This window comes from Ambystoma mexicanum, chromosome 5p (genome assembly GCF_040938575.1).
Source record: "Ambystoma mexicanum isolate Mex_15411 chromosome 5p, UKY_AmexF1_1, whole genome shotgun sequence".
Classification (NCBI taxonomy): Eukaryota; Metazoa; Chordata; class Amphibia; order Caudata; family Ambystomatidae; genus Ambystoma; species Ambystoma mexicanum.
This window is the reverse complement of record NC_090930.1, coordinates 178,551,487-178,578,595: the sequence shown is the minus strand read 5'-3', so window position 1 is coordinate 178,578,595 and position 27,109 is coordinate 178,551,487. Positions and strand designations below refer to the sequence as shown.

Here is a 27,109-nt window from a genome sequence, read left to right as displayed (position 1 = left end):
CCTATTAGATCAAGGGATTGGGTATTGAGTATTATACCACCGATAGTGGACATTATAGATATTACTCTACTGGTCCTCGCATTTCAGGTGGCTGGCCAAAGTCCGTCCCCAAGTCACTAACTATAACATTGTTGCAGTGTTGTGGACTTACCATTGGTTCTTTCCCGTTGCTACCCACCCCTAGGGTACTAAACTGTGATTGGCTAGAGCTGACGTCCCGAGGCCTGGGATCTGCAAAGATTCTCAGCTCGCTGTGTACCTCTTCAAGGTAACAAGAATGACTATGTGTCTGCATTGTAACTTGTGTGTACCACCTTAGCTTATGAGAGTGCTCTCCTGATCGGCGCAACACTTGTTGTATATTGTTGCATACTTGTCGCTGTCTCTGTTTGGCAGCCTGAGACCAGTGCTCCTTTCCCACCGATGCTCGCAGTCCATTGTCTGCTTCAGCCGCGTCACGTGTTCAGAGACCATGAATTTAACTGTGCAGCTCTAAATTCTGAGGATTTATTAGTCTTTTCTGCAGCTGGTCCTTTTGTCATCTGGGGATTGGAATGTCATCAGTATCTCTTGGCCTTGGCTGCGGGTTCTGTCTCACACGTCTTGCTCTCTGTTCAACCTGAATCAGTTCAGCTTGTCTCTTGCTCTGAGGCTCTAGGCCTGCTGTAATTTTCCTAAACCTTATAATGTGGGTTCTACAGTGTCCATGCTATACTACATTTCCATAGGTTAGTCACACCTGATTTGGTCAGGTCCCATAGGTGCTCTTGCAGTTCCATAGGGTTATTTGCGTGTAAGCATCTGCAATCTTTGCTCAGGACCTCTTGCGGTTCCTGCATTGCTGCGTTTGGCTAGTGGCAAAATAATAAAAGCAATGACAGTATGTAAATGTATCTGTCTTCTGACTATAGAACTATTTGCTTGTGTTCTTCATGTACTGCAGTGCGTGTTTGTGTCCCGAGTGCGGATGGCACGTGTGCTTTATGTCTAACGCTATGTTGTGGTGTCTCTAACGACATCAGCAACATGGCTTCTTGGTGTTTTAGTCCAAGCTGTACATGCAGGTGTCTCTGATCATGGCCTGTGGCTCTTCATCTACACATGGATAGATCTATATGTGCCTTGATCGGTATGGCTGGCTGAGGGGATACCTGTTGACATATTTGTCAATCATGGGTCCATTGGGAATTCATCCGAAATAGAAATGGTGTTTGCGGTGCTCTCTGGCCTTCTTCCTCATCATTAATTTAGTAGGAGGGGGAGGGCGTGGTAGACTTCCCCATCCCTCTTCACTGTACTTTCTGACACTGCTGCCTGTGACTTTCTCTAAAGGTTAGCTTTCGTTTGTGACTAGACTTGGCCAAGAAGAGGGAAGTTTACTTGTTGTTATGATCATTGTCGATAACTCTTATCACCAATGCCAGAAGCTTAGGATGGGAAGTGACTCTCCGAAAGTAAATGCATCAGGAGGAGTGAACTCAGCCAGAGTCAATGTGTTCCTATGTTTGGTGGCAGTTAGTAGTAGTTGGCAAGGCACTGCAAGTATTTCCGTGCAGGTGATGGGTCACTTGGTGTTGGTCCACATGGACAATAACACAGCAGCGGCCTATATCAACATGTGCATGGGCACTCAGTAGAGGTTGCTGGAAGAGTTGGCCAAGTTCTTGGAGGTTTAGGTAGAGCTGCAGCTGGAATCCCTCAAGACAATGCATATCTTCAGAGTGCACAACTGGACTGCAGATTGATTCCGTCGGTTGTTTCCTTCCTCCCATGAGATGTCTCTTCAGGCACGTGTTTTCTGGAGGATTTGGATGGCATTTGGCTTCCTGGCCATAAAGCTATTTGTCACTCCAAATAATAGCCCTCTCCCTTAGCCATGCTCCGGAAACCCAAGCAGGGGGCCTCAGAAGTGTATGTAATGTCACTGATTTGGCCAGGCATCCTTCTGTATGAGTTCCATCTTATTCTGCTGATCACAGTCATATTTAACAAACTGAGGAATAGTACAATGGGAATGATTCTGATGATGCCCTACAGATCTGGAAGGTCAGAGTTTACCTTTGTGATGGGACTGGTGCTGGCACCAGTGTGGATCCTGGCAAAATACCCTTCTGCCTTCAGGTGATCAGGTTGTGTCTCTATTGCATTGATGGATTTGGAAGTTGAGAGCAGAGGGTGGCAGCAGCTAGGCCTAACTCCTCTGCTTGCATGACTATTCAGCAATGCAGGAGGCCCAAGAACCAGAAATGCTATAATGAGCACTGGAACAATGTTGTGTTCTGGTGTATGAAGATTAGGGTGCAGACTCTGACGTGTGACATTCAAGCAGCACTGCAGTTCTTATCAAATTAAGAAGGGTTTGGCTTTCTCTACTTTGAGGGCACAGTGGTCAGCAGTGAAGGCATTCAGGAAGCTGTGAGGAAGGCAGCTCTGATGCAGTGCATGATACATGCTTATAACATGCCTACACAAAAGCCAAAACTCTTAAAAGTAATTCTGCCTTTACCTAGTCTTAGCATGTGAACGCCTCAGGGTCTATGCACCGTACAAACATAAATCAAAATAAAATACAGGTTTATATCATGAATACATCCTGGAGTGGTCTGGGCTGCATCCATCTTTTGTCCAGAGGAAAATTCTCTGGAAGCCAGACCAACAGGTCATTCCAGGAGAGGGCTAAGAAGCAGTCTAGCCTACTGTATCTTGCACACATGGATTCTTCCCTGCATAGTAAGCCCTGTGAATAGGCAGCACGTTTCAGACTAGGTCTTACCTATGTATTTTATAAAAGACACAAAGAGCCTTATTAAGAGTTTTACTATCCACTCCTTTGCATTCAATACATAAATTACTACCATGTCAATTTCCAGACTAAACATCATAAGGTTAGCATTAAAGTCAAGAATGCGTCACAGTTTCGACTCACTGTTTGGTTAGTTATGTTTTTGTACCTCTAACACCAATTTAAGTTCCCTGTACCTAATTTCAAGTACAAAGTGATTTTAGCTTCTTTCCCAACCTCAGAAGTTTTGTTTGTATGTTGTTTGTGTGTTGCTGTTTTGCATCTTTTGTTTCAAAGTCTGCTATTGTTGTGGCTTCTTGTTGCAAATTAATGTACTCTGCCATCCACAAATAAAAGAGTAATGACGGATGAACTAAAATGCTTGCTGTGACGGTGAGTACTTGGCACAAACAAGCATTGTTCTAAGCCCAATCTACTCTACACACTTCCCCCTTTTACTCCAGTACTCACCAAAATGATTTCAATGTTCAAGACGAAGAACTGTCAAGAACCAGAGAAGATAAACCTAAGATGGATAAATCAAATGAGGCCTTGAACAGTGAGATGGATGTGCAGGTTGAAAAGGGTATATTCTTTATGAAGCAAAGATATTGGGAGGAAGGAGATCAAGGAGGTAGGCTGCTAGCGAACAAATGAAAGGGTTTCTCCAAAAGATCATATATTCAAAAGATTGATAATTGTTTCGGAGGCATAATCATTAAGAGAAAAGAGATGTGTGAGTGCTTTCGTTCTTTCTACGCTTCTCTATATACTGAACAGCTAACTCCACAGGCACAGGAATTATCAAATTTCTTTCAGAAAATTGATATCCCTAGTCTATTGGAAGAAAGTAGGAACTCCTTAGATGCCCCGATTGTCATATCGGAAATATTATTGGCAGTAAGTGAATTGAACATTGGAAAATCTTCAGGAATGCACGGATTGCCAGTAGAATTTTATACATCGTTTGACACACAATTGGCGCCAGAACTCTGTGATTTGTATAATCGTTTTCTAGTTGAAGGGACTTTATGTCCTTCGATGAAGGAGGCTATTATTACTATAATCCCTAAGTTAGGGAGGGACGCATATAAATGTTGTAATTACCGCCTAATATCACTTCTCAATGTTGATGTGAAGATTTTTACCAAGGTTTTGACTAATCGATTGGATAAATATATGAGGGATCTGATTGACCAATCGCAGGCAGGGTCTGTGAGGCTATGACATGGCAATGACAACATTAGAACACTTTTAGACATTTTAGGCCTACCTGATTCCGAGGTTGGTGAAATTCAGTACATTTTTTTTTTAGATGCTGAAAAAGCTTTTGATCAAGTGAATTGGACATTTGTGAACTATACATTGCTGGAAATGGGGTTTGGGCCTTTATTCACCAATCCTATTGGTGCCCTACAATCAGAAATAACTACTAGAATCTGGGTGATTGAAGAACTTTCAGCGCCTTTTCAACTATTTAGAGGTACGAGCCAAGGATGCCCACTATCTCCTTTCCTTTTTAATCTAGCTTTAGAACCCCTAATAGCCTATATTCTGCAAAAGCAGAATCTTAGAAGTTTGAGTGAAAGAGATGGAGAAATTAATGTTCTGGCTTATGCAGATGACGTTACAATTATTTTGAGAAATCCGGGAGAAGGAGGTCCTATTTTGAAGAGTATGTTTGAACAGGTGGTATTGCTGTCGGTTATAAAATTAATTGGGGAAAAACTGTGGTATGTCCTGTCAGGGAGACCCCGGCATGTAATCAATTAATGGATTGGAAATGTAAGTGGGAAAATGTAAGTGTGAAATACTTAGGGATCTATTTTATCCGAGATATGAAGCAAATTGTAGACTACAATGTGAGTAAAATAATAGAAGTCCTTCAGAAGGATATTAAAAGATGGGGATGTATTACACTGAGTGTTTGGGCAAAGGTGAATGTGATCAAAATGATGCTACAGCCAAAAGTATTGTATAATTCACAGTCGCTCCCTTTGCGGTGTGCGAAATAGTCTCTTGGGTGTACAGTATTTCAGAAATTTTTGTAGGGTGCAAGGAAGAGGCCTAAGATACCACACTATATTATTGTTTAGAGTGTTCAGGAGGGGGATTTGGATATCCTATACTTGAGAACTACTGTAGAGGATTTTTGTTAAAAATATCAGTCAGCTACTTTGAAGAAGAAGGGAGTTCAGTACCGTTGTGGGCACAGATATAAAGGGGGAAGTTGGAACCATATCGGGCAGAGGGTCTATACTCATTTGGGAAATTACCCAGACAGGCAGCAAATTTGCAGCCAATTGTAGCCACAAAGCATGCACTGACATCATGGATATTGGGTAGCGGGCAAGGGTTGAAGATGCATCGATTTGGTATAATCCAGGGTTGCAGGTCGATAATAAAATGTTGATTTGGCTGAGTTGGATTAATAAAGATATCTTGACAATTGGGGAATCTGGCGAGATGGGGAGTGGTGTCCTTTGAAATTTTGATGGAGAAGTATGGACTGAATAAGAGGGAGCTTGAAAGATATAGGGTTATGAAGAACTTGATATCTGAAAGACAGCAGATATTGAATGCTCTGTTGGTGCAAAAGCCAGAGATTTGTAGTCTGTTGGATGCAATGCCGCAAAAGGTGTCAAGTTTACTTAAACTTATGCCAATGGAGGGTCACTTATTGGTCTCATGGGAGAAACTAAGGCAGACCTGCTCTGAGGAGTTAGGTAGAAATATTACTGTAAAGGAGTGGGAGGGCCTTTGGAAAGTTCCTGTTAAGGCAAAGATTGATTTAAATTTGCACTATATCCATCAAAAGAATATTAGGCCGCCTTTGCTGGACTCCGGTGCAAATGAACATATTGGGACTGGCTGATAGTGATCAATGTTGGGGATGTCAGGGAGAGAAAGGTTAATTGTTGCCCATGCTATGGGACTGTGTCAGGGTGGTGGATTTTTGGAAAGATGTGTTGGACAGACTTGATACAATCTGGAATATTTCATTCCTACGGAATTCATCGGTGGTGATTCTACAGTGACCAAAAAGCATATGTGACATTGATTGTGAATCATTATGTTGGATTAACAAGGCCCTTCTGGTGGCAACTAAACAAATACTGAAATACTGAAACTGTGGAAAACAAGAAAGAAACTACTTGTGGAAGGCTGGCTACTAGATATGCAAATACTCTCAAATTTTGAAAAATCAATGTTTCATAGACAACATAGAGAGGAAAGGTATATAAAATTGTGGGGGCCTTTCATTGAACTATATAGGTGATCGTAGATTAGAGTGTTGAATATGAAATGTAGATGTGTTGGGTACAAGGGAGAGGGGACTGTCAGAGGGATGTGTCTGTCCTGCGTCTTGTTTATGTGTTTGTCTTGTGTAGTTCTGTCATTATATTCTGGGTCAGGTCTTGGGATGTTTGATAGAATTGTTATTTTATGTTGATATATTTCTGAAATGCAATTCTAAAGTGTTGAAGTTGATGATATCTATTTTTATTGTGATGTAGTTGTAATACCCTAAAGCCTATATACTTTTTGATGTATTGTTTTGATGGTTATCGAAAAATGAAATAAAGAGTAAAAAAACAAAAAGATTAAGAACTGTAGTACAAACATGATTTAAATACATTTCTGTATTTTGTGTATGTTTACCTTTGTAAAACAGTGATTGTGCATTAAAAAACAAGGCCCTTATCACGAGTTCGACGGTACAGTAAAAACGGTGCTAAAGTGATGGTAATTCCATTGCCGCCACTTTATGCATACATTATCGCACTGCTGAATTCTGAGTGGGGGCATCAGGTGGAGAATTCCTCTCCTGAAAAAGATGGAGGTAGACCCTTCAGTTTACCTACGAAAACCAGTGGATGTAATGCTTTGGAGTCTATATGGCTGCATTGTGATTGATGCTGCAGTACCATCACTTGACATCCAGCAGTGAAGCTGCAGACTGAGTGGCAGTAACGGTAAATGATTTTGCAGCAAATTGGTGGATTTACTGCTAATTTACTGCCACACTCGTATTGAGGCCCTACCTCCCGTAAGAGATACAAGTGGTGCAAATTTAAACTAGGACAAGAATTTCATTGGCAACTCAGACTCCTGTAGAAAGTGTATATCACCACGTAATCAGTGCTAGTGGGTACTTCAGCATGGGCATATACCTTAGTGCTGATGTGAGACACCAATGAGAATTCATAAAAGCCAAAGAAGAGTTGAGTTGGGATTTAGCGCTACATAGCATTAGACAGCATAGCATAGGCATAGTGTAGATTTAGTAGAGGGACTAAAACCTTAACACTAATCCCCTAACATACTAATCATTAACCTCTAACCCCTAACCCACCAATATAATTAGTGATTTGAAAGGGACAGCTTAGTCCATAGCAAATGGTGGCGGGAAGCAAAAGTGGACTTAAAAAGGCTGAGAAGGAGGGGCTTTTTGATCACGCCAGGGAGCAAGAGGAGAGAAAAAAGAAAATAAAAGATCAGAGAGTTCAGGGTGTGGGGCTTAGCCAAGCTGACCGTGTGCTGTGCTGGAAGAAGAATAGAGAGCTGCAATGCTGCAGAGCATCAGTGGCCAGTCGGAGTGACAGAGAGAGTGAGCCCATGTGTTTCAAAAAGGGTTGTTGTCAGTCGACAGAGACAGAGTTCTTCTAAATTTTGGTAAGTATAAAGTGAAAACTGAAGAGAGATTTTTACACGTGTTTTAGATACACTTACACTCATTAGCAAAAAGTCAAATTAGGCATCAGGAAAACTCCTTTGCTCTTCATTTACTGGAGAGCAAATGCATTTTCCTATATGAAGCTAGCTGCTTGCAAAAAGAAGGGTGTTGCTGTGCTCTCAAAGCTGTATTACAGAATAACAAAAAGCTGCGCCTGGCTGGTTATTGTGTGCCATACTTATTTTTGTAATGTGCAGAGGATAGAATTTGGTACAACCATAACCGCAAATGCATGATAAAATTTAGAGTGACCTGCACAATAAGAAGTCCGGTGGTGACCTTTCACAGATCCCTAATGAAAGGATACATTTTGCAGTGAGCTGATGTCCACGCTAGGAATCAGAGAAACACATAAAACAGCACATGAGATTGTAGCGGCATAGAGATAAAAAATATCTGAAAGTCCTCCACTGTGCATTTTATAACTGATAAAATTCACCCAAGGAGAGCAAGTAAAACCCAAATGCAGACAAGGTACCACCATTTTACTGCTGCATTACTACACTGCTGAGATCCACGTGGGAAGGAAAAGTGGAGGATTGAAGATAGATCATCAACTTTACCTCCAATAATCAATGAATTTACTGTGCGGAAATTACTGCTCACTGTAAATCAGATAAAACTCTACGAAAATGGGGGTTTATATTGCAGTGTCACCACACATAATCCTGCGGTAATGGCAAGGGACCTAGTGGCAGAAATTGTGAATGATTCTGGATGAGTTACCACCAAACTCATCATGAAGCTGTAAGTTCTCCACTGTGCTATTTCTGCAGAATTCACTCAAGGCCAAAGAGTAAGAACCAATTGCAGACAAGCACAGTACACAGTTACATGAAGCTCTTAGTCGCACATTAGACCATGCTGTTAATGATGGAGTACACATTGAGGATCTCATATGGTGAATACATCCAGGTAGTCAGGATTTTCACACTTTATATGCATGAAATAAGTGTAGACAAACTTGATGATCATGAGTATATAGAGTTCCATCTAGGAATACTCGCGTGTACTCAGGTTTCAAGCCATCTACGAAATAAGTAGCTTACCACCAACAAACTGAGCCGCGCCCATGCAGCATGCTGTCATTCTAGAGATGAGATCCTCCATGCAACAGCCAAGAGTGGCGGCCATTGCCACCATAAGGAGCAGAGCGCAACCTGTCCCTGTCACCACAGTGCATATCTGCCAGGACAGGCTGGGGATGGCACTGAAGCTGGCATATCGCCCACACTCTTCTACCATCACCACGCCCTTCTCTTCTGTCTGGGCCGGATAGGTGCATCTCCGAAATGTACTAAATGACACCGGCTTCCCCATCTGTGTACCAAAGAGCCAGTAAGGCATGAAAAAACTGGTTGAGCTTGTCGCTGCAGTGATGAAGGATAAGACGGCCCAAAGGGCTCCGAGTGGAGTGAGGCTGCTTCCCATATCAGTGAAGGTGATTTAACAATCACTCAGCTCAGTTTTCAAAAAGGCCTTGAGGATATCGTCCACAATGACTTCCTTTATATTCCTGTACTCTGTTTCCCGACCACTGGACAATTCAGGTCCTCATGCACATTGGCTTGCATGGGATACGGTGGCTTACTGTGCACAGGCAGCTCAGAGTTTCTGTCTCCGGCCGCTTGTAAAAGTCACTTTTTTCTTTAAACAACCATTCTGCTGACACGAAGCGAGACAGGTTCGAATCCTGCGACTCCTTCAATGAGTTCAATGCATTTTCGCCACCTGGAAGTGAAACAAAAATGTATAGCATTAGATGACTGGCTGTCGAAAAGAAAACAAGACACGAGACTTTTAAACATTTTATTTCACTCTAAAGCAAAATTTTACTCCCACTTGAACAGAACATTACTGATTTGTACTGCAAAATAATATCAAACAAATACAGTTTAAAAAATAAAGACATGTGGGCTCATTGTATGTTTGCCTGTATCCCAACGGTAATTCCGGAAAACTGACCTACCTTTTCCTTATTACTGGGACATTCCAGGTGGCGGAAAGGGGGGGTAAATCACCATTCCATGTTCTCCCATAGGACTATGTGGAGGGGATTGCAGGTAATTTCAGCTTTTTTTTGCCAGTGGGGGCCTGATTTACTCCAGCTTTTGGCTGGAGGTAAATCAGTGGCCCCCATCGGCAAAACCTGTACTTTTGCGGTGTGGGAAAAGCAGCAGTAACAAAATTACCGCCACTTTTACCACCACTTTTCGCACACCTCAAAGTTAGAATGACCCTAATAATTATGGTAGTGCTAAAGTTTACAGTTACCACTAGTGGGTAGGCTCGTGTACCACTCAAGTCCCTAGAAATTCCATGGGTTCACCCAGTTGGAACCTTTCACGTTTTACCTAAGGTACTGGTCGACCGGATTCAACCTGACCTCCATGTAAAGGCAGGTGAGTTACAAGCACCATTGGGCTTGTTTTCCCTAAGTACCACTTGTTTTGGGTTCCTTTTAAATGAGTATTGAACATGTCTTTATTTTTCAGTGAAAATCGGGATGCTGCGGTCGGGCGTGTGAAGAGGCAGAAGCGATAGTATGAAGCTATGCAGTTGGATAATTAGGGAAATAAAGGCATATTGTTAGGTCCCATGAATACTTAGGATTAGTTGTAGGGCAGGTTAGCGTTTCGTTGGTATACAGTGTTTATATTGAATCCTGTATATCGAATCCCCATATATCGAATCTTTTATCTTGAAAACCTTTATAGTGTATGTATTTAAAGTGGGGTAAAGGGTTACATTTTTTGGGGAAATGGTCAGAATGGGTTTTTAAGGATGGGAAACGGGGACCCCCCCATGCATTCACTATAAAGGTTTTCAAGGTAAAAGATTCTAATTGCGTTGGTGCTAATCGGGCCATTACTGCCCCCACAGAATCCAATGGGGAGTAACAGTTTTACCACAACTCAGGATCTGGTACTAATAGCGCCAGACCAAATTGTGGTATCGCTAGTTCCATTGGCAGTATCCCGGCGCAATTACCGCCGGGGTACCGCCAAGGCCGTGTTGTGGCCCAATTGTACTAAGGATCTACTTTCAATGGGTTTATAGTGATATTTTTGAATGCCACAGTTTCAAATGGCAAAGTTTTGAATTAAAATGCATCGAAAAAATGCATTAAAAAAATTAATGGGGTGTCCCCCCTAACCTCTGTTTTCCTACCCCTTAACACCCATTTTAGTAAAAAAAATCTTTACCTACAAAAAATTTTTTTTTATTCGATGCATTTTTTTTGAAACTTTTGTCATTCGAAACTATGTTTTAGAAAAAATGACGGGATACCCGTTCAATGTGCTAGTTCATAAACAGCATGCATAAAAAGAATGTATAAACATTTTAAGAATGCTATTAATGAACAGGCACATTTTTCCATGGATTGTATGGCATGGCGAGGGCAATGATCATAATTTGCAAATCCACCACCCTTATGCGCTTTGCCATCGAACTCTGGATGTATTTTTACCAGCATCTGATTCTGAGGCTGGAAGAAATACATTGGGGTCTAAAAGATGCTAAATGTTGGCAGATTCCATACGAATCCATGTAAACACCTCCCCCATGCACGAGATTGCATCCTAACTGTGTTTGAACACCACCCCATCCGTGCCCCCTTGTGACTGTCTTTTTTTAATATAATGGTTTTGTAGCTTCCCATGCATCCTTTGCACTTTGTAGTGCAAACTATGAACATTTCAAGGCCCTCTCCATGAAGTTAAAACAGAACCACAAAAAATTAATCCTAAGTCTTTCATTTATACTATGCATTTTTATCAATCTGTAAACATGTCTTGTACTGTTAAGTAAAAGACAATCCTCGTGCCTTCGATTTGCAGAAGTTACTAGTCATCACTGCATCTGTTCTAACAAATTGAGTCTTGAATTTACGGAAATTACTAGACAACTGCATCTTGTTCTCACAAATTTTGCCTTAGAGTGACATTGATGAGTAGGCTTCACATAAATGTCCAGACTTACCGCCATCTTGTTCTCACAAATGTTGCCTTGGATTCACAGAAATTACTAGACTTTACTGCATCTCCTTCTCCCACTGCATCTCCTTCTCCCAAATGTTGCCTGGTAAGTCACATAAATGACGCGACTTAACTCCTTTCTGTTCTCACAAATCTTGCCTTGGAATCACGAAATGACTCGACTTAACTCCATTCTGTTCTCACAAATCTAGCCTTGGAGTCACAGAAATGACTCGACTTAACTCCATTCTGTTCTCACAAATCTTGCCTTGGAGTCACAGAAATGACTCGACTTAACTCCAGTCTGTTCTAACAAATCTTGCCTTGGAGTCACAGAAATGACTCGACTTAACTCCAGTCTGTTCTAACAAATCTTGCCTTGGAGTCACAGAAATGACTCGACTTAACTCCAGTCTGTTCTAACAAATCTAGACTGGGATTCACAGAAATGACTCGACTCAACTCCATTCTGTTCTCACAAATCTTGCCTTGGAGTCACAGAAATGACTCGACTTAACTCCAGTCTGTTCTAACAAATCTTGCCTTGGAGTCACAGAAATGACTCGACTTAACTCCAGTCTGTTCTAACAAATCTTGCCTTGGAGTCACAGAAATGACTCGACTCAACTCCATTCTGTTCTCACAAATCTTGCCTTGGAGTCACAGAAATGACTCGACTTAACTCCAGTCTGTTCTAACAAATCTAGACTGGGATTCACAGAAATGACTCGACTCAACTCCATTCTGTTCTCACAAATCTTGCCTTGGAGTCACAGAAATGACTCAACTTAACTCCAGTCTGTTCTAACAAATCTAGACTGGGATTCACAGAAATGACTCGACTCAACTCCATTCTGTTCTCACAAATCTTGCCTTGGAGTCACAGAAATGACTCAACTTAACTCCAGTCTGTTCTAACAAATCTAGACTGGGATTCACAGAAATGACTAGACTTAACTGCATCTTATTCTCAGCGGCCATCAGTGGATATACAGAAAGGAACTGACATCTCAGAAAATATGCTGCTGTGATGATAGTCCTGTTTCTATATATCTGATGGCACGTTGGGTCGCATTACTCCGAAGGAGTTGCGCGTGGGAAATCATGACCAGACAAGGCCACTTAAAATGTACGCTTTCTGCTCTCAGAATAGTTTGATGCAAGGAAGGTATTTCGGCTGACAGACTCATTGAAACATTTGCATACACGCAGGTATAATCAGCCTTTTGTTTTGCACAATCAAAAGCCTGGTCCCTGTTCGGGGCAATTTTCAAGTATGCCCTATTCCCAAGCCCTTTTTAAATTGCGTGCTTTCCACTGCTTAATTAAAGCGTGAAGCCTCTTTTAGTGTTCCTCGCTGGTGGTTGTCGTCTGATTGACAGTCAGTCATAGGGAAATTTGAAAGCTTCACCCAGGGTTTCGAAACATCTGCTTAAAGCTTGCTATTCATAAAACCCTCAGAGTCTCAGAGCTGTCCATAAGTTTTAGATTAAAAAAAGCAGTCCTTACCGATAATTTCATGCAAGCACAGTCTGTAAATTGAGTCCAACATCAAAACGGGATTGCACGAAAAGATCGAATCTAAAATGCTGAATGCACGTTTAGTGTGCATTCGGAATGGTAGATTAGATCGAAGCCCATAATACCGAACACGGGAGTGGGGATCCCCAGTTTGGTACTATGGGCTGCACAGATTGTAGGGGTTGCGGAGGTGTCCACCACATACATTAAAGACAGTGCAGGGGACAAACGGGAAAAATCCCAAAGGAGCGAATTACAAAATTTGGGCAAGTGAGCCCCACAATTTTGTAATTCGATCTTTTGGGAAAAGTTATTTTAATGTACATCCCATCAAAACAACTCAAACCACTGAACTTAAAAATGTTAATTGAATGCATGCGCGTGAGGGGGATTCCCAGACTGCAATACACTGCATACTTGTAATGCATTCATATTATCCGCGCTTATCTTTTATAATTGTCTAAGGATTCATGTGCATTGGGGACTGGGTATGAGAAAAGCCTTTAGGCACAGATGTTCTTACCCTCAAACTCAGCCCCTCCTCTTCTCATCAAAAATTATGCGAGGATACCAAGCCCAAACAACGACATCGAGGAAACATTACCTCCAGAAAGATGCAATACACCACTCAGGTGGTAGGATTATAGACATTGAAGGCTTTAACGGTTTCCCACGGAGCCTCAATTGTAGGTTCCCAATGGCACTTTCCACTAATTGCAGCTCCTAAAATAAATATTTATCTTAGTGACCCTTCACCTTTTCCATTCACTCCAGTAAAGTTCAGTTGAAAGTGTCAAGGCATCCTTCATTAAACCTTGCAAGGTTCAGAGTTATGTGTGTGGCAAAGGGGGCAGGTGATTGCTTTCCTGATATACAAGTGCACACTGCATGCAATTTCCTTTCATAACTTATTTTTTACCTCAGATATCAGGCCCCTCTCTTTAATGTTTGTATGGTTGTGGGTTATATAAGTATTTGGGTAGAGCCTAGTGCTTGCCCTTAGTTATTTTCAGTGGTGTGCACACGTTTGACTGATTTACATGCACACAATGCACCCCGTGCACAATGCACTTCAACAAAGCTCCAGTGACCCTCACTCTGAAGCCACCACCAGCACTGCCCCCAAAACTAATATTTTTTTGTTGTGGCACTTTTTTCCTCCATTGCTATGTGCAAGTAACACAATCATTCGGTATCACTACATATCATCCCCACCAAAAATATCGCCTTATATATGGTCGTCTGGAACAGCCATAGGCGATATTTTTGGGGGGGGTGTCATTTTTGGGGGTTTTGGGAGCAGGGGTTACGGGGGTGTCCCCCGCTCCTTTCAAAATAATGCAGGGGATGCAGGGGTGTCCCCTGCAGGTTCCATGCCTTAATATCGGGGCAAAAATATGGTGACATTTTTGTATGCCGATATTTTTACGGGGATATTAACACATGAAACCAATCATTCTGATATGGATGGACTGGTTCTTGGTGATTTGGTCGAGTATTTTTCGTCGAATCCAAATTCGTTGAATTTATTTTTTCTTTTATTCAGTTTGGCTGCAAATGTATGTGGGGGATGACACGCCCTATATTTATTATCATGATTTCCCACCCCCACATATGTTTGCGGCCTAATTAGCCCAAATAATTCAGTCAAATTCTAATTCGACAAATTCTACCTCGACCAAACCTCCCATTCCCGGAAGGGACCCTCCTTTAGACGTTACAGGGTCCAGAGCATTACATGTATGTATTTGGATAGTGGCTGCATTTCTTCTCATAGGTTCGTTTTTATTCATTTGATTGAGACTGGAGTGATGAGATGCTACATGCGCAAAACTACCACCTACCACGAAGGCTTTATATGAACGTTCAGAGATGACTGTCCTATTTCCCATGCTCATTTGTTCTAGAACTTTCTGGTCCCAAGGTACGTGCATTCAATGTATTGTTTTCCAATATGTTATCTTGAGCCCCGAAAACTACACAAATAGGGGACAGCCTAATGACCTGCCTCCGCATTTGAGCACCTTGTGCACACTCAGGAATAGGAGGGTGATTGGGATTGCATCGGTTTTGTTGGCGGAGCACAATTGCTCAAGTGCCAAAGAAAGAAGAAAGTGGGAATAGTCCCTCCCACTTTTCTCTCTTCCTTTCTGCTTCCCAGATTTCCCAGATTTCCTCCCTCGCCATCCACTTCCTGTCGTCTCCCTTTCGTCTTTCTTTTCCATTCTATGCCTGACGTATCCCTCAATTTCCATTTTAGGGTGACATTCACGTGAATACATATTTCTGATCATGTTGTCTATGGGCCTCATTAAACGGTAGGCAGAGGTCCAAGGTCGGTGGGGCGGTAATTCCCCCTTCCCCCATTGCCCTTCCCCATTCCCATTTTTGCCCCATAGGGCTCTATGGGAATGGGGAAGGCGCTAATTACGGTGCCGCAAATTGCGGTACCGTAATTAGCACCCTGGTCCCTTTGCGGGTTGGTTTTTAACGCCTGCTGAACAGCAGGCGTTAAAGTACCAACCCGCAAAGGGACCTCATAGTAAGGCAGTAAGGGTTTACCGGTACCGGTGCCCTTACCGGTACCGGTAAACCCTTACCGCCGTCCGTGTAATGAGTAATGTAATGTAACATGTTCATTTGTTTCACATGTTTAACGAACCCCTTCTGACTGTTGCTAGCTAAAACAGCAATATTCCAAACTATCTATCTCACCTTATAATTCTGAGAACAACTATCCTGATTAAGACACGCATTCTGGCACAGGTTGAAACATGTTGACATTTTTGCCACCTTGCCTGTAAACATTGGTTCCTCAAGAATAAGAGTCTGTGTGCGTGTGCAAATCTCTGCCCCAGCCACGTGCGCTAAAATCCATTTCCGCGCACAGCGTATTCATGGATTTTAGCTACCAAAGCCAGCCATGGCGCACAATGGCGCAGCGACCCTGCAGCAGCGCCAGTTACGCCCCCAAGAACGCCCCTCGCGCTGGGAAAAGCCATCAAAATCCCCAATCCAGCGCAAATTGCTGCGCTAACCCTGTACCAGCACGGCAAGCAGTGAACATGTATTACTGGGGTTTGCGGGAAGTTTCACACGCGATAGGCCCTGTGCGAGTGGGGTACATGTATTACTGGGGTTCGCGGGAAGTTTCACACGCGATTGGCCCTGTGCAAGTGGGGTATGTGTATTACTGGGGTTCGCGGGAAGTTTCACACGTGATTGGCCCCATGCGAGTGGGGTACGTGTATTACTGGGGTTCGCGGGAAGTTTCACACGCGATTAGCCCTGTGCGAGTGGGGTACATGTATTACTGGGGTTCGCGGGAAGTTTCACTTGCGATTGGCCCTGTGCGAGTGGGGTACGTGTATTAATGGGGTTCGCGGGAAGTTTCACACGCGATTGGCCCTGTGCGAGTGGGGCATGTGTATTACTGGGGTTCGCGGGAAGTTTCACACGCGATTGGCCCTTTGCGAGTGGGGTACATGTATTACTGGGGTTCGCGGGAAGTTTCACATGCGATTGGCCCTGTGCGAGTGGGGTATGTGTATTACTGGGGTTCGCTGGAAGTTTCTCACACAATTGGCCCTGTGCGAGTGGGGTACGTGTATTACTGGGGTTCGCGGGAAGTTTCACACACGAAAGGGCCTGTGCAAATGGGGTACGTGTATTACTGGGGTTCGCGGGAAGTTTCACACACGAAAGGGCCTGTGCGAGTGGGGTACGTGTATTACAGGGGTTTGTGGGAAGTTTCACACGCAAAAGGGCCTGTGCGAGTGTGGTACGTATATTACTGGGGTTCGCGGGAAGTTTCACACGCGAAAGGGCCTGTGCGAGTGGGGTACCTGCATTACTGGGGTTCGCGGGAAGTCTCACATGCGATTGGATCTGGGTACGTGTATTTCGGGGGTGCGCGGGAAGTTTCACACGCGATTGGCCCTGTGCGAGCGGGGTACGTGTATAGCTGGGGTTTGCGTGAAGTCCCATACGCGATTAGAGCAGGGTACGTGTATTTCGGGGGTGCGCGGGGAATCCTACACGTGAATTGGCAGTGTGGGTCCTCCCAGGTGTTCCCTCTACACCCTCCATGGCCCCTACAGGCAGCCCACACCACAGGGGACTACCCTGCACCCCTGGTCATGTCCCGCAGGCAGCCCATCCACCATGGGCATGCCCCCCAGCCAAGCCACATATCAGCTTGCACTACTGATCACCAACTCATGTCCCCCAGCACCCCCCCAGCAGTGTGGGGCACCTGCCAGCAGGCCCCCACTCATGTCCCCCTGCACCCCCACCCCCCAGCAGTGCAGGGCACCTGCCAGCAGGCCCCCACTCATGTCCTCCTGCACCCCCACCCCCCAGCAGTGCAGGGCACCTGCCAGCAGGCCCCCACTCATGTCCCACTCATGTCCCCCTGCACCCCCACTCCCTAGCAGTGCGGGGCACCTGCCAGCAGGCCCCCTTTCATGTCCCACTCATTTCCCCCTGCACGCCACCCCCCAGCAGTGCGGGGCACCTGCCAGCAGGCCCCCACTCATGTCCCCCTGCACCCCCACCTCCCAGCAGTGTGGGGCGCCTGCCAGCAGGCCCCCACTCATGTCCCACTCATGTCCCCATGCACCCCCACCCCCCAGCAGTGCGGGGCACCTGCCAGCAGGCCCCCACTCATGTCCCACTCATATCCCCCAGCATCCCCACCCCCCAGCAGTGCGGGGCACTGGCCAGCAGGCCCCCACTCATGTCCCCCTGCACCCCCAGCAGTGCAGGGCACCTGCCAGCAGGCCCCCACTCATGTCCCCCTGCACCCCCACCCCCCAGCAGTGCAGGGCACCTGCCAGCAGGCCCCCACTCATGTCCCCCAGCATCCCCACCCCCCAGCAGTGCGGGGCACCGGCCAGCAGGCCCCCACTCATGTCCCACTCATGTCCCCCTGCACCCCCACCCCCCAGCAGTGCAGGGCACCTGCCAGCAGACCCCCACTCATGTCCCCCTGCACCCCCAGCAGTGCAGGGCACCTGCCAGCAGGCCCCCACTCATGACCCACTCATGTCCCCCTGCACCCCCACCCCCCAGAAGTGCGGGGCACCTGCCAGCAGGCCCCCACTCATGTCCTATTCATGTCCCCCTGCACCCCCACCCCCTAGCAGTACAGGGCACCTGCCAGCAGGCCCCCACTCATGTCCCCCTGCACCCCCACCCCCCAGCAGTGCGGGGCACCTGCCAGCAGGCCCCCACTCATGTCCCACTCATGTCCCCCTGCCCCCACGTCATGACAATCCTCAATCATGTCCCTTATGTCCAGCCTCCCCAGCCCAAAGACCCAACCAAGTATTGCATCCACCCACATAGAAAAGCATGATACAACCCCAAAGGCAAGTATGTAAAAGAACACATGTCTGTGTCACACACACAATGGGTGCAAGTGAATGTGAAAACCCATATCATGACATGCATAAAACCAATGAGATAATACCACACATCGAAGTATGAAGAAAAAATGTTATTAAACACAACATGAATGTAATTAAAAGAAAACACACAACAATGGGAATAATTAAAGAAATGCTGCATGTCCGTAAAAGAATAAAAAACAAGAAATCATAATCCAAAGAAATCCAAAAGAAATGGTGTACAAAGTCACAGTCCAACAAAGTAAATCCAAGGGAAAAAAGAAAGTGAAATCCATTGCCCAACTGATGAAATGAAACCTACCAAAAATACTACCTAATAAAAAACTATATACAAAAACGTGGTGCATTGTCCAAGCGCAACCAAAATAAAAAAGAAAGGAAAGGAAACCTAACACTATCTAACTATATAAAATGGCGGCGGGCAAGTCCTGCGGCTCACTCTGTGGTGTCCCGGGCCAGGGCATCATCGAACTCCATGTCGATGTCCCGGAGGCGGGCCTCTGCCCTGGCCCCAGGTCTCGCAGGGAGGCACTCATGGCCTGTTCCAACTCCCTGCAAGTCGCCTCGAGGCACTCTGCCCGCCTCAACGCCCGACGCATGGAGAACTCCGCCCTGACCATGGTGAGCCGTGCCTCTTCCTCCCACCGCCGCTCCGCATCCATGCGCTGGCCCAACCGCAGCCACACGGAAGACACATCCATTCCAGGGTCCTCCTGCCCTCTGGCCGATGCCTGCCCCCTGATGTTGATGGCCCCGAGCCATCATTGCTCCCACCTAGAGCTTGCTCCTGCTGCTGCTGCTGCTGTCCATGTGCCCTGTCCGATGATGCCTGCACATCCCCCATCAGCTGGTCTCCAGTTGTGGTGTCCACCCCTGCTGGACCGCCGACTCCCGACTGTGGCAGGGATGGGATCCCCACCAAGCTGGCTGTGTTGGTCAGGCCAGGTCCACAGGGGGCTCTGGTGGAATCTGGGCCGGAAGACTGGTGCATAGTCTCCACAGAGGAGGAGAGGTCCGCCAGAGTGTGCGTCACATGTAGGAACCCACCAACCAGGGCCCCTCCCAACAGTGCCACGTCGCGACGCTGCGCTTCAAGATGGCGTGCGTTATCTGCCCAGGAAGAACGCACGTCATCACGAATGTCACGCGTGCGCAACGCAACACTAATCAGGATGGAGCCCATACGTTCATGGGACCCCTCGTCCGCAGGTAGTGGAGAGGCAGATGACATGGCACTCTCCCCTACCTGCGGACGGGCCTGGGACAGGGCGTCCCTGCTGGTGCATGGTGGTGCAGTCACAGGGTAAAGGACAGCGACATGCACAAGCCCCTCTGTGGTGACCTGTGCTGCCTCCTGACCCTGGTCCTGGACTGCAACACTTGCACCAGTGGTACTAACCCCACCAGTCCCCATGTGCGGCTCAGTAGCGTGCTCCTCCTCCTCTTTGGAGACCACCAACCTGGATGTCTCCGTACCATCTTCCGCCATTGCAAGCTCCTGTGGGGGCTCACCCGGCCCTTCTGTCACAGCCGTAGTGGCAGACGCGGCACCAGCCCCCTCGCTCCCGGATGATGGCAAGTCCTGGGAGGGTGGCTGGGCCTTGCGTCGCCGCCCAGTGGAGGCATCCCTGCCGCTTGGCTCCACAGCGCCGTCCCCGCCCTCTTCTTCACTTGACGCTGCATAGAGGGAGACATAGAACACAAGCATGCTGACCCGGCCACCCTCCACGACCTGAAGTCCTTCCAGCGCTTCTTGACGTGCTTGATGTCGCGGGTTGCCACCCCCTCCGCGTTGATGGCAACCACTACGTCGTCCCAGATCCTCTCCCATCCTTCCTTGTTGGCGCGTGATGTTCAGAAGAGGGCATCATAATGCCCCAGGACATGCTCCACCAGGACACCAACTTCCTTCACACTGAAGCTGGTGGCCCTCTGCCTCTCTGGCTGGGGTTCGCCAGTGGTCTCAGATGGTGTTTGCTCCGACATGGTGACCCCCGAGGCAGGCGGGGTGGGCAACTGGGTCCTGGGGCTGGGCTGTGGAGCGATGGTATCCCAGTCGGGAGTCTTCTGTTCCAGCAGGGGTGGACACAGCAACCGGAACCCTGGCTGATGTGCAGGCACCAAATAGCAGGGCACGTGGGCAGCAGGCAGTCAGGCAGCAGCAGATGGCAGGTGGGAGCGTGCTCAGGGCTCTGGGGGGCAGGAAAATGGCCTTCAGGGCAGGAGCGTGGTCTTCCGTGTGTGTACGCGTGGCCAGCTTGATACGGAGTGAATTGGCACGTGAAAAAAGTGCATGTCAGTTTGAAATCCGAGGAAAGGCCCTTAGCGTGTAAGCGCGTCAGCACACGTACGCGATTTCATTGGACCAAAGGCCCTTAGCGCATAAGCGCGTCTGTGACGTATCGCGCACGGCATTGCCCTGGCACGGGTTGAAGATCTCACATGGCGTTCCATTGCTCTGTACGTGCTTTTCGTGGGGTGCGGGCGTGTGTTTTCCAGCCATTGGGGTTCACACGCTATTACTTCACAGCGGGTGGGTGTTGGCTACGTGTTCTTCTACACACAAGGCAGAAGGTGAGTGGTATCCCGCTTGCCCAGGGCCAATCGCGTGTGAAACTACCCGGGAACCCCAGTAATACACGTACCCCACTCGCACAGGGCCAATCGCGTGTAAAACTTCCCGCGAACCCCAGGAATACACGTACCCCACTCGCACAGAGCCAATCGCGTGTGAAACTTCCCGCGAACCCCCCAAGAATACACGTACCCCACTTGCACAGGGCCCTTTCGTGTGAAAAACTTCCCGCGAACCCCAGTAATACACGTACCCCACTCGCACAGGGCCCTTTCGCGTGTAAAAACTTCCCGCGAACCCCAGTAATACACGTACCCCACTCGCACAGGGACCTTTCGCGTGTAAAACTTCCCGCGAACCCCAGTAATATACGTACCCCACTCGCACAGGGCCAATCGTGTGTGAAACTTCCCGCGAACCCCAGGAATACACATATCCCACTCGCACAGGGCCCTTTCGCATGTAAAACTTCCCGCGAACCCCAGTAATACACGTACCCCACTCGCACAGGGCCAATCGCGTGTGAAACTACCCGGGAACCCCAGTAATACACATACCCCACTCACACAGGGCCCTTTCGCGTGTAAAACTTCCCGTGCACCCCCGAAATATACACACACGCTATTTTTCACACAGCGGGTGTCGTGTTTGTCGTGTACCCCTTTTTTTTACGGCCATACTGGCCTGCCTGTTGATCACGTATGGTTTTTTTTGGGCTCCTGGCTGCCACGCTGTACTATGTGTGTCATTTTTGCACGCACGTGGGCTACTGGGGGGCGCTTGTCTCTTTTTCTTCTTTTTATGGGGTGCCTGTGTGTTGCGTGCACGTCATTTATCCTAGGGGGCCACAGTATGGGACATTCATCATAGCTGTATATACGTGCTTTTTATTTGCACACACTTTTGTAATGCGCAGGGACGCTACCGCCTGCCTTCGTGTGGTGGACGTGTTTAGGCCTGTGCGTGTCTTTGCCCGTGTACTGGTTTGCCCTAACCAATTCCATGAATACGTGTGGTTCGCATGCATGTGGGCGTTCCGTGTACTTCCCAGCAGTACTTCCCAGTTACGCCTTCTTTTTCACGCGTTGTTCCCAATTCTGCGTGTTACGCCCCGTGTCCCACCCCCTTTTTGGTGTGGGCACGGACGTTGTGCGCTTTCCCTGTGCGCGTCGCGCACGGCGTTTGAGCTGTTGCAATGACGTGTGCGCCCATGTGCGCCCCGCTCGGGTTTGGCGCACATCCCAAGGAAAACACGCGCAGGGACTTCCATGAATCGCACGTGCGCCTGTTTTTTTCATGCTTGCGCCTGCTTGCGCCACGATTTTCGGTGCACATTTGTTCCATGAATCAGCCCCATAGTCTCTGCCCACATTCTCTGCATTCATCATGCAACTAACTTGCTATACTGACTTTGCTTGCTATTAACACATATTCTCTGCCCACATTCTCTGCATTCATCATGCAACTACCTTGCTATACTGGGCCTCATTAGGACCCTGGCGGAGAGGGTGTTACGCCAGCGTAGTGCATGGCGTACCTCTCCGCCATACTACGAGTTCCCGTAGCGCCATGGCGGCCTTTTCTGCCTGGTTTTACCAGGCGGAGAAAACCATGGCGCTACGGGACCTCGTTGTTAATTACGCCACCGTATTTTACGGTGGCGTAATTAACTCCTTCCCCACTCCCATTATACCCTATGGGGCAAAAATGGGAATGGGGAAGGGCAGAATGGGGATTGGGGATTTACCGCTCCGCCGAGGTCGGAATGGGGCGGTAAATCCGCCAACCCCCATGGCGCTATCGGCGGCTTTCCGCCATGCTTCGCGGTGCATTTAGCACCGCGAAGTCCGCCTGGGTCCTAATGAGGCCCACTGACTTTGCTGTCTAGTAACACATATTCTCTGCCCACATTCTCTGCATTCATCATGCAACTACCTTGCAATACTGACTTTGCTTGCTAGTAACACATGTTCTCTGCCCACATTCTCTGCATTCATCATGCAACTACTTTGCTATACTGACTTTGCTTAAGCATTGCGTATTTTTCTCCATGATCTTTTTAAGATCTTTAATACAATTCTTTTAAGGTGAATTACTCTCTGTGACTGCTACATTGCAGCACCTTCCCCCCGCCTTCCCTTTTCTTACTCCCCTTTTCTTTTTTGGTGCCCCTTATCCAGCCTGATGCTAGAAAACATTGTTTCCTGCTGCACTTAAACCTTAGGACCAATATTAATGTGATTAATGTGTTGGCCCCATTCTCGCTGCAGGCGTCGCAGATGTAATGCATGCAGGGGCAGGGATGTCATTTAAGGGTTCCCAGGGGTAGCAGTTGCTAGCCCTGGCTCCCCTCTGCTACCCCTAAACGTGTTCTTGCTACCCCATGGCCACTGTACAAAGAGTAGTTTAACTAGGTAATCTCCCTTAATTCTTGTTAACGGGGGGTCATAGTCTGGGCACGGGAGAACAAGGCACAGGGCACTTATACAAAAATGAGACTATTGACTACCCCACTCATAGTACAGGCAGGCTGGGCTGGGTGATATATTTATCGAACTTATTTGTGATGCAAGTCTCATGTTATTAGAACAACGTACACAACCATCTCAATTATACACCTTCACAAAATCCAAACGCTAAAAATCAATAGTCATAAATGAGTCTAAATCAATTTATTATTAAGACACATTTAGAAAAGTTAAAAAAGAGAGAAAGCAGAAATATACAGATATATGTCATCAATCAAAAACTGCATAATCGACTTAATCTAATCCTAAAAACATGATAGGGTTAGTAAATTTGATGAAAACTAGCTGATGTTGATAAAGCAGTATTCTAGATGTAAGACTTTAGAAATTGATAAGTCTTGTCAAGTGTCGACATGTTTCGGCCTTGTTGGAGATTGAGACACTATCTCTAGTGTCTCTACACCTGTGATTTTTCGGCCTTCTTCAGGACAGACAATTTCTTTTATTCACAATGGAAACCTCTTTCATATACCCCAGTCAATTTTGCATAATATCCTGGATGGACGTGAGAAGAACGGCTACAAATGGCCGTAGTGGGTGATGGTATCAAATTTCTTTGTCACCGGAGGTTCGTGGATCACCTATTCATTTGTTCACCCGACCCAACAGTTAATTGGGGCCTCACTCTGGGTGAGTTATTAGTTCTTCATGCAGTGGAGTCTACTATGTAGTGTGCCGCTCAGGCGTTTCTTGCCCGTCTAGCTATCCAGTGTCAAAGCTTGCACAAGGTCTTCAAAACAACTTAAAAGTTGTTTATCTAGAGTAACTTGATGCGTGCAGCGGAACAAACATCCTCCCACCGGTGGTGTTCTCGAGACTCCACTGCATGAAGAACTAATAACTCACACAGAGTGAGGCCCCAATTAACTGTTGGGTTGGGTGAACAAATGAATAGGTGATCCACGAACCTCCGGTGACAAAGAAATTTGATACCATCACCCACTACGGCCATTTGTAGCCGTTCTTCTCACGTCCATCCAGGATATTATGCAAAATTGACTGGGGTATATGAAAGAGGTTTCCATTGTGAATAAAAGAAATTGTCTGTCCTGAAGAAGGCCGAAAAATCACAGGTGTAGAGACACTAGAGATAGTGTCTCAATCTCCAACAAGGCCGAAACATGTCGAAACTTGACAAGACTTATCAATTTCTAAAGTCTTACATCTAGAATACTGCTTTATCAACATCTGTCATGTCACGCGGGAGACTGGGGTCTGCCGCTCCCATTTCCTCCTGGCGAGTCTACCCACGCGTTCGCGTCTGGGGACTCGCCGGGAGGGGAGCGACTGGTTACGGGGCCGGCGGCCTTCGGCGCATGCGCGGGAGACCTCTGTCTCGGTTCCGCGCATGCACCGTGGACTGGGCTCGCTGCCTTGGAGGGGCTTGCCTTCCAAGCCTCGTTGTGGGTTCGCCGGCGCCCGGAAACGGAACGGCTTGCGTTCCAGGCCTCTCGGGCGCCGGCGGCCCATAAAAGAGGTCGCGAGTCATAGCGGGTCGCGTCTCAACGCGGTTCGCTTCGCTCGCCTCGTTGTTCCTGCCTCCAGCACTTACCTGGGTCCTGCCTTGGGCCAGCCTGCCTCCAGCACTTACCTGGGTCCTGTCCTGGGCCTGCCTGCCTTCAGCTCTTACCTGGGTCCTGTCCTGGGCCTGCCTGCCTTGAGTCCTTACCTGGGTCCTGCCCTGGGCCAGCTTGCCTCCAGCTCTTACCGGGGTCCTGTCCTGGGCCTGCCTGCCTCCAGTCCTTACCTGGGTCCTGTCCTGGGCCAGCCTGCCTCCAGCTCTTACCTGGGTCCTGTCTTGGGCCAGCCTGCCTCCAGCTATTACCTGGGTCCTGTCCTGGGTCAGCCTTCCACCAGCCCTTACCTGAGCCCTGTCCTGGGTCATCTACCACCAACTGTGTATCTGGGTTATACCCTATGCTAGCCTGCACTCTCATGTTCCATCCTGGGCACGTTTGGACAGTTCTTTATTTGGCCAGACAGCCAGCTCAACCTGACCTCCCTCTTTCCTGTCTTGCCTGACTCCGAACCTTATCCTGTGTACCATTGGAACCATCAGCACCAGCCAATCTCCTTTTGCCTATTGCGAATACCCTTTCTGCCACACTGGTCTATCTACCAACTGTCGCTGCACAGAGGTTCTTGGAAGATTCATGGTCTTGACAACAAGCTCCACCTGGACTATGGCTCCATCCATCTGAGCCTAACTATCCTCCTGTCACGCGTATCTGGAGAGTGCCTTTCGTGACATTGGGAGTTGGTCCATCCTCCACCCAGTTCCTCTTTTGGGTGGTGGAGAGGCTGGTTCCTCGTGCCGCTAGTTCATCAGTTCCCGGACTCCAGACTGTCGACCTCTGCGAGACCAACCACCAAGACTGCAGGTACGCGGTCCTCTCGGGCCATCCAGCTTGATAGATTGAGACGCCTGCCTTCTGATTCAGAGATGGATGATTCGCAAGACATGAGGAACGAGTTGCTAGCGCTCAGGGCCGAGATGACCGCCCTGCGTCAGGAGAATCAAACTTTACGTCAAATGATAACGCAAGGAGCACCCAGTACCTCTCAAGTAGAGGGATCATTGGCTCATACTACACCCATCAAATTCGACGGAGACCCTAGACGGGTGGCAGAGTTTTGTAACCACTGCAGGATACATTTTCTCTTCAGGTCTACCTACTTCAACAACGATAGGGCCAAGATTGGGTACATCTTGGGGAACCTAACTGGGAACGTATTAGCTTGGGCAACTCCGTTTGTGGTTACGAACAGTCCTATTTTGAATGACTTTGCTGCCTTTGAAAAGGCCTTCCTTGAGGTGTTCCAGACGCCGAACCTGGCCTCCGTTGCACAGAATCAATTGATGGACTACAAACAGGGAAGCACTGACATCATCACCTACATCAGCCGCTTCCGACTTTTGGCTACCGACTCCCAGTGGCCCGAAATTACACAGAAGACACTGTTTCGTCGAGGCCTGAGAGAGGAGTACAAGGATGAGCTACTCCACATCCCCGAACCAGAGAGCCTTCAACTCTTGATTGATCGAGTACTCCGTATTGACCAAAGGTTAGCCGAACGAAAGGCTGAGAGACGTCGGCTTGACAGAAGCGGTCCCAGGACGACCAGCTCACCCGCAGGTTCGTTCGGGTCGACCGAATCCGGACCTGAGCCCATGCAAGCAGGAGCCATGAGAGGACCTTTGACGGAAGAAGAGAAGAAACGAAGGAGGTTTTTGCGTTTGTGTCTTTACTGTGGAGCAGCTGGGCATTATTTGGGTATGTGCCCTTTGCGTCCGCAGAAGAAGAAGTCGGGGAAACTAAGAGACCTGTCGTATACTGGAAGGGCAACGACAGGTCCTATCCCTTCCTCAGACCCTTCTGTTATTTGTTCTATTCGTCTGCCCATGCAACCAGCGGTGCTACAGACCCTGAAGGTCCAAATTAAGTTACCAGACAAGAACTTGGAAGTATCCGGTCTATTGGACTGTGGGGCTTCTGGCAATTACATTGACGAAACGTTCGTCTCCAGACATAAGATACCACTCATTTCCAGACACACACCTCTGTCTGTGGAG

The 27,109-nt window shown here is 47.4% G+C and overlaps 1 protein-coding gene across 1 annotated transcript in view; it reads right to left on the bottom strand.

The window, feature by feature from the left end:
• The window catches only part of LHFPL1 (LHFPL tetraspan subfamily member 1), a 413,296-nt gene that overhangs the window by 214,775 nt on the left and 171,412 nt on the right, over positions 1–27,109 (bottom strand). Inside the window, exon 2 of the mRNA XM_069612594.1 lies at positions 8,570–9,251. Coding sequence (XP_069468695.1) covers positions 8,570–8,951 — 382 coding nt within the window. The 5' untranslated portion in view covers positions 8,952–9,251. The remainder of the gene's footprint in view (positions 1–8,569; positions 9,252–27,109) is intronic.